The 14,181-nt window shown below is 35.7% G+C and overlaps 1 protein-coding gene across 1 annotated transcript in view; it reads right to left on the bottom strand.

Annotated features, from left to right (window-relative positions):
* Positions 1–288: 288 nt before the first annotated feature.
* Positions 289–14,181, bottom strand: part of LOC128120813 (vomeronasal type-2 receptor 116-like) — an 89,104-nt gene continuing 75,211 nt past the window's right edge. The window contains exons 8-12 of the mRNA XM_052755020.1: positions 9,789–10,080; positions 8,611–9,414; positions 7,124–7,351; positions 5,895–6,018; positions 289–1,217 (exon numbers count right to left, since the gene is read on the bottom strand). Of these exons, the coding sequence (XP_052610980.1) occupies positions 289–1,217; positions 5,895–6,018; positions 7,124–7,351; positions 8,611–9,414; positions 9,789–10,080 (2,377 nt within the window). The remainder of the gene's footprint in view (positions 1,218–5,894; positions 6,019–7,123; positions 7,352–8,610; positions 9,415–9,788; positions 10,081–14,181) is intronic.

Here is a 14,181-nt window from a genome sequence, read left to right as displayed (position 1 = left end):
AATCAGGATGTATTTCACCAATAAATGAAGCCAATAAATAGAAAATCTTTAATTGCTGTATGATCTCTGACAACTGGATTGGTACTAAACAGGCTTGAAGGCTTCTAAATTAGAAGTCAGCTTCTAATATAAACAAATGTGTAAATAATAGAAGATGAGAGAATAAAGATGACTTTATAATGAAATATATATATACATATATATAATCTTAAATTTCTATATTATCTCTGACAATTGAATTAGTGCTCAAAAGGCTTGAAGAATTCCATGTAATTAAGAGAACACAGACTAAGCTGTAAGATTGACTTTTTCTCTAGAATATGCTTTGTTCCTGACATGAGAAAGCACATTCCTATGTGATCTTAACAAAATAATATAGCACTTGGGGAAAAAGATGCAGCCTAGGAGGCCTGCACTGGAAGCCAGGATAGAGAAGACTTCCATGGCCACCATGTGTTTCCCCTTGGTGCTGTGGTAGACAGGCAGGAAGGTGACCCACACACTGAAGAACACCAACATGCTGAAAGTGATGAACTTGGCTTCATTGAATGTGTCAGGCAGGTTCCTGGACAGGTAAGCCAAAGTGTAGCTTCCAAGTGCCATGGAGCAGAGGTATGCCAGGACAGAATGGAAGGCAATAGTGGAGCCCTTGTTGCATATAATAATTATGTAGCCATGTTCAGTGTAAGCATCTGAGTCAATAAATGGAGGAGAGGTGCTCAGCCAAATTCCACAGAGCACAATTTGGATGAGGGTGCAGATGGGAATGATGAGGTTAGGGGCCCTTGATATCATTAACCACCTTGTCAGTCTGTCTGGAACTGTGACCTTGAAAGCCAGAACCACAGTAATAGTTTTGGCCAAGACTGTGGAGAGAGCCACAGTGAATAGAACTGCAAATGTGCTCTGCTGCAGGATACAGGTGGCTGTGTTGGGATGACCAATGAATAGCAATGGACAGAGAAAACAGAAGGTCAGAGTGATGAGCAAGATGTAAGTGAGAGCCTGGTTATTGGCCTTGACGATGGGGGTGTGGTGGTGCTTCACAAAGACCACCAAAACAACAGCTGTTAGTGAAGAGAAGCCCAAAGCCAAGCAGATGAGTGCCATCCCCAAAGGGTCTTCATAGGACAGAAAGGTCACTGCTTTCTGGAGACAGTGGTTCTGCTCTGTGTTTGCATAATGACTTTCTGGACACCTCACACAATGATCCATATCTACTCAGGAATTAAAGTTATTATGAGTCTCTGTTCAGTTTCCCATTTTGTCTCAAGCCACTTCCCAGCACCAGCTCTCTGGCATTTGCCCACATTTCCTCTGTTGTTCCAGACTCAAGTAAATCTGTTCTCAATAGTGATGATTACTAAATGCTCTCTAATCAATCATTCCAGATCGATACTGCCTATCTTCTTTGTTGGACATAATGTGAATAAGTCTATACTTTTTATTGTTATACTTAAATATAATTTCAATTAAGTAATAATTTATATTTCTATTCATTTATATTGTCATAAATTGTTGAATTAAATTGCATAAACCTAACTTGATCATAGGATCACCTCCTTCTGAATTACCTTGTGTGACTTTGTCATGTGAGTTCAGTATAAGGAGTATGTGCTTTGAAATTTCTTTCTTGTAATGTTGTTCTCAGTCATCAGGTTCAGGTTAACTATTCCTATAGAATTGATTTAATTCTTCATTGTGTTCCTTTCTCTGACAGTACTTGTGGGAATGAGAATTATTAGATTCCTGAAAGATGGAAAAACTCCCTTTGAGAAACTGTTTAATCATTTCCAGGGAGAAAATATCTATTTAATAGATAGATATAAAATACTTGTTTTAATTTTAGTATGCCATGGAATAATTTTTGATACTTTACTACTTATAATTTGTTGCTTGAATTTCTAAAGGGTCTTATAATAAAAAAAATACCCAGAGCCAGATATTGTGGTAAATGCTGAAAGATCAGAGAGACAAAGGAACAAGCCACTGCCATGTCTCACCTAGCCACTCCATGAATCTTCTGTTTTCCTCTGTGTCCTCAGTCAAAAGGACCTAGGTGGAAAGGCACTTAGTTCCTGTCTCCTCACACCTTATATACCTTTCTCTGTCCAGCCATATTACTTAATTCCTAGTGCTGGGATTAAAGGTATGTGTGCTTTCCAAATACTGGTAGCAACATGCATGAGATCTCAAGTGCTGGGATTAAAGGTGTGTGACTACTACTGCCTGGCTCTGTTTCTCTCCTAGATTGAATCAATCTCATGTAATCCAGGGTGACTTTTAACTCACAGAGATCCAGACAGATTTCTGCCTTGCAAGTGCTAGGATTGAAGGTATGTGCCACCACTACCTGGCCTCTATGTTTAATCTAGTGGCTGGCTCTGTCATCTGATCCTCAGGCAAGCTTCATTTGATACACAATATATCACCACAATAATTTGTGAGTTTCATCATGAATTCAAAACATGTAAATATCAATGTATTTATTCCATATTTTCATTAAATATTTCTATTTTGTATTTCTCGTAAAATGTACATAGTTTTGCAAAGTGGAATTTGAAATTTAATTTTGGTTGAAAATTCTAATTAAAAACCTATTGAATTCATCATTTCGATATTGCCTACAAAGTCTTTTATTCCATTATCAGCATTTTATTTGTTGTTTATTCCAGATGTGCCTTCTTGCTACCCTTTTACTATCAAGACACTTTGTCTCTACTATATCCCATGTGTTTACACCTATTGGTTTCTAACAGAGCATGAATACTTCATATGCACAACCTCTTATATTCTTTAGTGAAAGCACAGAGTAAATAAGTTATGATAAATATTTTGTAGAGATTTAAACACATTTTTAAAATATACACCCACCTCATTCAATGTGGTTTGAGTTATAGCATTCACTGTTTTGAAATATTTAGCATTTATGTTTTAGCTTTTTCTTTCTTACTAAAAATATTTCAAAGTGTCTCCTTAATCTGCAACCATGTGGGATTGGGAATTTGATATTGATGTTTTTGGTTTCCTCCAATGAATATAATTACCATGCGCATGAACTTACTATGGCACAAATGTACTCAAAGCACCTATATGCACATTAAATCTTCGATGGTATGTATAGCCAGTATCAATATGAAGTTTGAAATTAGGCAAATTAAAGAAACCAAAAAAAAAATTGAAAGTTTCTATCTATATGAAGCAAAGTTAAAACATCTGAATGTTCAGGAAAACCATTATATTGCTCAAAACATTACTATTGATACATGAATAATCTCATTAGACATAAATGTTAAGGTTGAGGAATCCTCTTTTATTTTCTCTCCATATTCAACATTGTGTCTGTGTGTGCTCCTCACTTTCACTGTTTCAATTGTCTCATGCCTATTTTCTGTTCCTTGAATATATTTTGGCATAAGGTTCCTCTACTATGTCCACCTTTGACTGGAAAAGAGGATCCGTCAAATTCAGTGTCCTGTCTTGTTCTAAGAACAAGGGTGTACATCTATGCCTTGCATACCCACAACACTGTCATTAACGGAAGTGGTAATGTGTCATTTCAACTAGTTGTCACAAGACATTCTTTCATAATTTACCATTTCTATGTTTAATAATGATTTCATTAACTTTTTATAGAAAATAGAGTCATTTGTATAAAACAAGTTAATGAGTACTTATCACATTCTTGGACTTATATTAATCAAATTAAAACAGAAGAGATACAAATCTACATTCAAATTATGACACATAGCATCTATTGATTTAAAAAAATTGTGTTCACATTGGCTACACAAATTTACATTCCTATCTATGCCATATAAGAGTTCTTAGTTTTATATATCCTCCATATATTATTCTTATATTCTCAAAGATCATGATTCTGAGTGGTTTGAGGAAGAATTTCAATGCAATTTTGATTTTTACTTCCCTTATGGCTAAGGATGTTGAAGTGTGTGTGTGTGTGTGTGTGTGTGTGTGTGTGTGTGTGTGTGTGTGTGTATGTGTGTGTGTGTATGTGTGTGTGTGTATTCACTTGTCATTTGTAATTCTTTTGAGAAGCACACTAATTCATTTGTCTACTTATTAACTACTTTATATATCTGTTGTGAATAGGTTAAGATCTGTTCTTCAGGTAGTATAGATTTCTGTGATGAGGTACTGTGGAAATCATGGCATACATGTAGCTATCTGCACTGGTTATTTTGTCAACTTAAGTCTAAATATGCCTAGGGAGAGGGAATCACAATTTAAAAATTGCTGGCACTTGACTAGCCTGTGGGCATATTTATGGGGCATTCTCTTGATTGCTAACTGGTATAGGAATGCCCAGCTCTCTGTGGGCAGTAACATCCCTGGGCAATGGGATCTGGGATATAAGAAACGTAATGAAGCACACAGTAAGCATTGCTCCCCTGTGGTCTCTTGCCTTGAGTCCCGGCCTTGGCTTCCCAGTAAAGGACTGTAAAGAGCAGTGTGCATCAAACCCTTGCCTCCCTCAAGTTGCTTCTGGTCAGAGTTTTTCACAGAAACAGAGAAGCAAACTAGAAGAGTATCTAATGGGCTTTTCTAGGAAAATGGAAAAGGAGGCAGTTACTAATAGAGAAAAGTCTAGAGACTCAGTTCCAGGAAGTTAACAACTTAACTATCAGAAAACTTGATTGTGAGCATACAAGATACATGAAATAAGAGGTTGACTTGAGAATTTAATCTGAGTAACTGATAAAGTCAAGTTTTCTTTGGCAGTTATTCACTCTTTCTTTTAATTTACTTGTTTATTAAGAAAATGTCCTTTGAATGTTTATTGTATACTTGGCAGTTTTAAGAAGCTAGTGTTAGTAGCTTAATTGTCAATGAGAACTCAAAGTTGTAATTATTGCATTTGGTTGTTGATATGAATGTTTTACAGGAAATAATACTTTTTTTTAAAAATTGTGTTCAATGTAAGATTCTCATAATAAGATTTTGACATACCTCCCCAGTGGATATATATTTGCCCACATGTATAAGATCTTTAATACCTATGTTATTGAAGGATATCCCTCGCCATGGAAGTTACATAGTTTGATGTTTCTAGTACTCATATGGGGATGGAGGAAAACAGGGAAGAAAAGATACTCATTAAGGGAATGTGGAATGTTATTTATACTAGAAATCAAAAAGATAAAGGTAGATAAATGGTTCTGTGGTTCAGGATACTGCTACCTAGTTTTAGTTGCAAGCGCCCACATGGATGTCAGTGCTATCTGTGCCTCCACCTTCAGAAGATCTGATGCCCTCTTCTAACTTTGATGTGCACTAAGCAAGTACATGTGCACATACACGCATGCAGGCAAAACACTCACATATAAAACAAAATGAAAAAATGTAAAATAAAAATTTTAAATATGTACATGGGTAAATCAAATATGACCTTTCTGATCACTCCTGATGAACCCAGAATCATGACTGAAATTATCCAACTAAGGGCCATAAGAAATCAACCCTTCAATGTGTGCTAACTATGAACTAACTATGGTTTGAAATAAAAGAAAAGTCAGTAATTTATAGTGTGTGTGTGTGTGTGTGTGTGTGTGTGTGTGTGTGTGTGTGTGTGTGTGTGTGTGTTAAATGCCATGGTGAAATAAAGCAGACTACTCTGTGATGGGGGAAAGCTTATCTCCGAAGGAAGCAATGGCTGTAGTAGATCAACAATATACATCAAGTATGAGTTCCAATGTCCAGAGCACCATCCAAATTGCTGAAAAAATGAACTAAAATATTTTTACTTCTAACTGAAAGAATCACAGGACTTATCTACTTATCTCTACTTTTCCTTCATAAAACTTGTCCATCTGTTTAGACATCGCAGAACACTGTGGAGAGGTGGGAAATACCCCAGTCAGACTGACACTTACCTGTCTCATTGGCAATCTCATTGTCTGGACAACGAGTACAATCATAGCAGCAGGCAGCTTTCCCCTCCTGAGAGGATTTTCTGAATCCAGGAACACAGCTCTCACTGCACACAGAGCGGGGAAGCTGAGAATTAAATATAGAAGAGAAAATACTCAGGAGTGTATAGTTTTAAAATAATAAAAATGATATTTTTCAATATAGAACAATGATATGGCAAGATTTACATTTATTATTTGAAGATTTTTGTTTTGATGCATTGCTTCTAATTTCAATATAGTATATCTAAGAAGATCAATGTGTTTAAACAATGATCTAAAGACAACAGAAATCTGAACAATTGTGAAAATATAAGAGATAGGGCAAAATAAAAAGTTAGGTCATGGAGTATGTGTCTAAATGGGCAAGTGTCTAAATGACATACTGATCCTATTGTGTACTTCCTGACAGCTGGAGTGAGCAGCTTTGTGTTCTCAATGGTTATGCTTAGCTAACATTTGTCAGCTTGACAAGATTCAGAATAAACATATGAACTAGTCTTTGTGACTTTCTATGAGAGATTACATATTCTATAAGTATGTGCACTATTTCATTGGTTGTTATTGCTAAGGACTGAAAAAGAAAACAAAAAGGGATGTGAAGAGCAGTGTTCACGTCAGTCTACTTCCTGACTGAAGATACATTATGACTCACTTTCTTAGATCCTTGCCAACATGATTGCCTGAATCATTATGAACTGCTCATGCCAAATGTAACCCAATAAAGTCTATGTTCTTAAGCTATGTCTACCAGGTTTTTCTTTTTCTTTTTTCTTTTTTTTTTGTTGTTTGACAAATTGCTTCCTTTTTTCAGCAGCAAAACATGTAATTAAACCATTCACATGTGCCATCCATGCTACTGTGCATTACCAGGTGCCTGAAAGCAAAATGACCATGCATTGATATTTCCAAATCTGGCAGTCAAACTAGTACTCTTGTCAGGTGGTTTCAGGACAGGAATGTCATCTTAATAAATAGACACTGTATTTATCAATGGAAATAAGTACCCACAGGAAAAAGGTGTGGGAAAATATACAATCCCATTTCTCAGAATAAGGCAACAAATACTTTCTCATATAACAGTAGTTTTGTTCATACAGCTGGGCACTGAGTAAGGAAACAACAATCATTACATCCACAAACAAATGTTTATTGACATAAAGATCAAAACAATGAGATAAGATCCAGCCCACCTCTGTAAATCCTATAGCCCACTGTATCATATGGTCACACAGAAACAGTTCTTGGCCCTGTGGAGCTTTTGGAGAAAATGTTCCAACTTTCATCTTTTGTCTGAGACCATCTGGAAAATTCCAGAAGTTGAGAATATCATATTCTGCATCTAATTTCCTTTGTGAATCCAAAACCACAAGCTTTCCAGCACCATTTTTTAAATGGACATTCTTGAGAAAAGGGTGAAGCTAAAAGAGATGCAGAATTTGATGATGAATTTGTTCCCAGAAAGGAACCCAATGAAGCAATGCACCTTATTGTCCTAAATCCCTGCCATTATTTGCTAGCTATACCAAGTTATCAACCTTTTAAAGGATGAAGACCAAATGTGAATATTGTCATAATGTTTCTAGACAGTTTAGTGTAACACAAATTGCTAAATGGTCTTATTTAAAAAAAAAAACCTGGAGCCAGTTATTGGGGCGAAAGCTGAGAGATCAGAGGAACAGAATAAGTCAGCCACAAGTTCTTACCACTAGGAAATCCTCAGCCCAAAAGAGATACTTCCTGTATCCTCACACCTATATACCTTTCTGTGCCCTGCCATCTTACTTCCTCTCTCCACCCAGCTCTTTCAGTTCCTGTCTGTCTGTACAGACCTACAGACCTCCATGGTTAACTAGTGCTGGGATTAAAGGCGTATACCACCACCCCGGCTCTGTTCCCAGTGTGACCTTGAACTTACAGAGATCCGATGAATCTCTGCCTCCCAAATGCTAGGATTAAAGGCGTGTGCTACCACTGCCTGACCTCTATGCTTAACATAGTGGCTGACTTTTTCCTTTGATCCCCAGGTGAACTTTGTTAGAGCACAAATAAAATATCACCACAAGTTAGTTTCAAAAGAAAGAATTGACACACACAAACACACAATAACAAGCAAATAAACAAATAGATTTAATTGATGAATGTGAATTCAAGCAAATATCCACAGTCTTCAAGTGCTAGCTGCATCCAAATATTTAAGTAATCTAGTCAAAGTTTCAGTTTGTAAACTGGGGTGTTTATGTCCAAAATGTAATGAAAATGGTCAGTTAGGAAAGATAACCATAGCTTCAGAATTTTAACCATAAGGATTTAATAGCATTTGACCATTATGGATATAGTTCTCCTATTTCTGTTCTATAATGTATTTAGACATAATGAGGTTTCAATTGAGTATTATATCATGAGAAGATTCTGAGGTTAAATGTAACACAAAGTATATAACGACATACATTTAAACCTTGTTATTGCCACCCATTCTCATGAACAATGACACGTGTCTGCAATCACTTCTATATGTGGAATTACATACAGTCTCTCAGGTGCTTTTTTGCAAAACCTGCCACAGTGTACAATCATGTAATGTGTGCTTTTGTAAAACCTCAGAATGTCACTGGGCTAAAACATTGATAAAATATACAGGTATACAAACATTGATAAAATACATAGGCAGAGAAATTACCTCCCAAGGGAAGTTATGTATCTCCCCATTTCCATGGGGCTGAATTTGTACTTGTTTGAGTGTCATCTCATGGAGACTGTGAGCCACAGCATACACAGAATTATATACAGTGTAACTCTCTTCAGTCATATCCATTTCCCAAACATTTTTAGGCAACATTTCCAAGGAAACATTGGGTAGACAGCTACTCAAAATTTTACAATCAGGTCCAGAAAAAGGACAATTGAAGTATGTGTTCCACAAAACAGCAAGATAACCATCTTCTGGGTATTTGGAAGGGTTGTATGTCTGGACAAACTTCCTAAAATCAGAAATCTCAACACGGTGGTGTGCAAAAATGAGACTCCCATGGAATGAATCAAATATGAAATACTCAAAATCAGTAGTTGAATCCCATTGTGACCTCATGATCCAAACTTTCCCATTCATTAAACGTATCCCTGTATTTATGATTATACCATGTGAAGATTCGGTGTCACCATAAATGAAAACCACATTTGCAGATGATTTCAGAATCTTCAGGTAAGTTGTTCTGGAAAAGTCGTCAGAGGAAATCAAGTTGTCCTGAATCATTTCTACAAAAGCTATGCACACTCTGTTCCTGTCCATCTCTCCTCTCAGGTCTGAGAGAATCTCAGCCCCATTGTGGTCATCTATGAGAACCAGTCCCACCCAGGTCCAGTTGAAATGAACCATCAAAATGACAATGCCTTGTGACAGAGATGTGTCCTTGGGTGCAGTCTGGTAGAGAGAAGTGAATTGGGCTCTGTCACTTAGCATAGTGTCAAATGGCCCAAAATTAATCTGAAGGAAATTTCAAATAGGAAACAAGAGTGAAAACATTGACATAGAACACAATTTAAGACCTGAGGTGACACTTTGGATTGGTATAGACTAACTTCTACTCGTGGTGTTTTAAACTTTCATTTTGTTTTTGAAGAACTTTATAGAATTACTCAAAGGCAGAATATGTTTTTCTTGTTTTTCTAATCAACCAGTATAGGCTCCACCATATTTTTTTTTAATCTCAAGCAAAGTATATGAGGCTATATAACCAAATGCCTGATTTATACGCTTTGAAAGATGAATGACACAGCATCATTTCTTACATTTGAAAACACCTGAAATGTCTGCAGTATAATACTGGTTTCTTTTTTCTTCACAGTCAAGTCCCTTACCTGTGGATATTTGTAGAGATTGAGCAGTCTCCCAATATGTGCAGAGGTTGCCCATGATGTTCCTGTAAGTAAAGCAGCAGCCTTCTTCTGTCCTCTACATGTGTAATTCGGAATGATTATTCTAGCTCCTGTGAGGCAAGTAAAAGCTTCCTGGAGAATATGCCATTGATTGCTTGGGACATGATAGAGATCAAATCCTAGAGATGTGTTGGGTAAAATGTGAGTATTCTTATTGATCTCCTCAACGGCAAATATGAAGGCCAAAGAAAACTGGTAGCTCCTCCACTTGAACCTGCACAGAAAGATTGTCAATATTTATGAAGGGGAATCATATCATATTGAACAGTATGATGCAAGGGCTTTTATACCTTCAATATTGTATATCTACAAGTAATATTTTTTGTCATCACGGTAATGGTTATAAGTTGAATACCCGTGTATATAGTAAGTGATGGCTTAAACCTAAAAGCCTCAGATGGATCTAAAATTTCTGGACAAAAATGTTGACCTGAGCTGATAGCAACCTTGGACTCTCTGGTAAGGACAAACACAAACAAACTCCCCTAATTCTTTGACACTGTAGTGAAATAACCAGAAGATGTTAAGCTTCCATCCTTTAAAGCTCCCCTGTTCTATCCTATAAAACCCCCAAGTCCTCCACACCACACCCACTATGTCTGTACATAGATGGAGAGACTGTAGCCCTTCAGTTGTTCTGATGGAGGACCAATGATGCTTATGGTGATGTCTACCTGTGTCACATGCATCAACCCCAAAGCAACATTTGGATCTAAACCTGGGAGGAGATTGGGGGTATCCCACACCCAAGCACATCCCTTTGAATTCCTTTCCTCTCTTCCATTGCCATTTCTCTCTCCTTTCTGAGAGCCATACAATGAAGAGTAGAAGGATTCAGTTAGCTCCCAATGGTTTAACAGCCTACAGGCTTGACTTGAATCCTCTGGGGGTTTTGTGTGTGTGTGTGTGTGCTCAGTTTTAGTATTTTCCCTAATCTGACTGCCTCTTTTGCTCTCCTTTCACTATGTTCTTACCACCCACATAAAGTCAATTACACAACAACCTCAAATACCAGATGACAGACGTAATTTCATTACCCTGCAGCTGATTTCAACAATTGAACAGAAAATATGACCAAGTTTATTGCACACATGACTTGAGGATTCTCATCAAGATAGAACCATCATGTGACTTGACTGCTAACTTTGCTAACAATATCATAAAGAAAGCACATGCCATGTGACTTCACCACCATCTTGGTTAATGTCACCACTTGGGACAAGTCAAAATAGTGGCCACCATTATGCTTCATGGTCCCATTGAGTCCAATAGGACCACCACACCCATTTTATATACAACCATGGAGAAAATTTTGGACTTCTATGGTGTTTATTTTGTAACTTTTAGTGTTTTGTTTTAACCGCAATAGGCTTTGCATGATATAATTGCTGACTTCCAAAGATAAACTAATAGAAATTCACAGATCCCAACAAAGACGCAAAGAATGAATTGCCAACTGAGAGACAAGGTGCAGCCAGGAAAGCGCTACTAGAGTAGCCTCAACTAGGTCTCACTGCTGATTCAGACTAGTAAGTCCAAACAACTTTTTCTCTAAAATGTCTTTTGCTCCTTTGTTCTCTGAATATCTTCTTTTGTTTCTGCACGAACTTACAAAATATTTACTAAGGATCCTTATGTTAAGTTTCCCTTTCACAATGAAAAAGATAAAACTCTAATGCCAACAAGCAATAATCATAAGATTTTCATTCATTAGCATTTGTCTTTTGCATTACTTATGTATAGACAGTTCCTTTGAAATTATGGTTTGTTGTTCATATCATGTTTAATAACAAAATAACAAAATGATTATAGGTAAATGCTCTTGTGAACTACAATTGTTGATTTGACCTTCATTTATTTTGTTCATAGTAATATTAAAGGTAAAAAAATCTTAAATACAAATATGTATTTAATCAACATGACCACATAGATAAAATAAATAGAAATGACTATGTTTCTGAACACTTCTTTGGAATAATTAACCTGAGGTTTTACATATAAATTTAATGTCTACTTTTAAGACCAAGACTTATGGAATAATACAGTTCTGGTCAAAATTATATCTCCTTGATGCTTATCCCAACTCTGGTTCTACAATATAGCTCATATCACTTAAGGTTATTGATAACCTTTAAGATATTATTGTTCCTAAACCAGGATATTTTAGTCATATTGGAATATAGCCATCATTTATATATGAATAAGATATATTTGTGCTTGTAAATGTGATATATATAGATATGATGTATGTATGAATGCATATAAAGAAATAAACATTTTAATGATTATAAGGACATTTCCCACCAATGAAGCTTCATTAAAAATAAATAAATAAATAGATAGATAGATAAATAAATAAATAAATATGTGTTTGAAGATCCAGCACAGGCATTTTGTCCTGTCTAGTAAGTAAAACAACAACAAGCAGAATCTACCTTCAATTCTGGTAGACTAAAATGACAACAGCAGAACATGTTAAATATTAATAGGACTTTAAAAAATGAGAACATGACTTGACAATATTTTTAAAAGGTGGGAGGGGGATATCTATCTATCTATGTAATGATAAGTTATCTTAGTATAAACTGAGTAAAGAATTTCCAGTGACTAAACCTAGGCCACCCACATTGTCATCAGAAAGACCTTACTTATTTTCTGTAAGCCTCATGAATTCATGGGTTCCCTATGGTGAACTTTGACAAGAATGAAACTTGGTGTCATTGAGAACTTAAAGAGAAGGGATGGACATTACTTGAGGCTTCCCCAATGAGAGAATATTCTCACAATAGATAGTAAATTTAGTTCTTAAACCTCCTATGCCTCGTGGTCTTTTCATTTGAAAATTAATCACAACAAAACGAGGTATGATTATGTGTCTCTTTGGCAAGGGATAGACTTGTGATCATTATTCTTGGTTATCTACTTGATGACATATAATCTGGATCTTAGAGGTAGGGAAACATCCTTTTAATCCAGGTATTTTAGACACTTCCTTAATCTTGATCTTTAATCAGGAAGAAACACTTCTAATGTACATCTAATTTTGATGGGCACCTATATAAGGACATGGGAGAAGGAAGCTTTTGTTCTTTGCTGCTTGCTATCAGGCCACTACTTAATCCATTCCTTCACTGGCATTAGAACCTACTCCTTCTGGATTCTAGAATATATATCAAGATATGTGGCTTTGAAATATCTAATTATGGTATTTACCTTGATCCTCTACATAATGTACTCAGAGGAGTACATTTATACATGCAAGCATGTGTAAAGTTTAAAAAAGCATATCCATTGAGTAGTAATGCACACAATAATAACTACACTGGCAACAGAGATAAAATAAACCTTAATGTATAGAATGAAAATAAAAAAGATATTATGTAAATATAAAAAATAATATATTCATAAAATTTGAAAGCTGTTTCCAATGACATAAAGTATTCATGCTACACCACATTATACAAAAATTCAAAACACACACACACACACATACACACACACACATACAAACACACACACACAAACCCATGTATTTGAAGAGCAAGGAAAAGAAACAGAATTCTCTCTTCATGAAAAAATGGATATTTTGTAGAATTGTGTACCTAGTTATGAAAACATATTGAAACAAATATAAATATATACTGAAGAAAATCAAAACATATTTTAAAATTACAAAACAAAACAACAACTAAAAAATGTTAACAACCTTATTCTCAATGATAGAAAATTACCAAGACAGCATGTAGTGTTTCCTATAGATGAGCCCAGAAGTGGAATAATTAGGTCATATGTCATGTTATTTCTATTTTAAAAGTTTGATGAGCCTCCAACATGATCTCCATAATATCTCTAAACATTTTCGTGCCCCAATAGAAAATAAGGATTTCTCTTTGCCAACAGCCTTTCAAATACTTATGGTTAGATTTCTTGGTGATAACTATCATACTTCTAGATAGTTGTAATTTGTTTTAAACACAAAAGGAACAGCCAAGTATTTTATTTATAACCAAGGAGGATAATGAGAAATTGAGGACAAACAGCCTATACAACAAATTCTGTTGACAGGCTAAGTATCAACATGAAGTGGAAAGAAATTGGATCATTGTCCTCCCCTTGTATAGGAATCAATTCAAAATGAATCACAATCCTTAGATTGAAACATGAAACACTGAAATTGATAGAAGATCACACACTTAATAATTGTCAAGACATTGGTGTAGGCAAGAACTTACTGAAGAGAATGCCAATGTTACATAAACTAGCCTTGGGTATCAAAAGATGGAGCCACACAAAATGAAGGTACAACTACAACCAA

This window comes from Peromyscus californicus, unplaced genomic scaffold (genome assembly GCF_007827085.1).
Source record: "Peromyscus californicus insignis strain IS unplaced genomic scaffold, ASM782708v3 Scaffold_2__1_contigs__length_46816999, whole genome shotgun sequence".
Lineage (NCBI taxonomy): Eukaryota > Metazoa > Chordata > Mammalia > Rodentia > Cricetidae > Peromyscus > Peromyscus californicus.
This window is presented reverse-complemented; position numbering and strand designations above follow the sequence as displayed.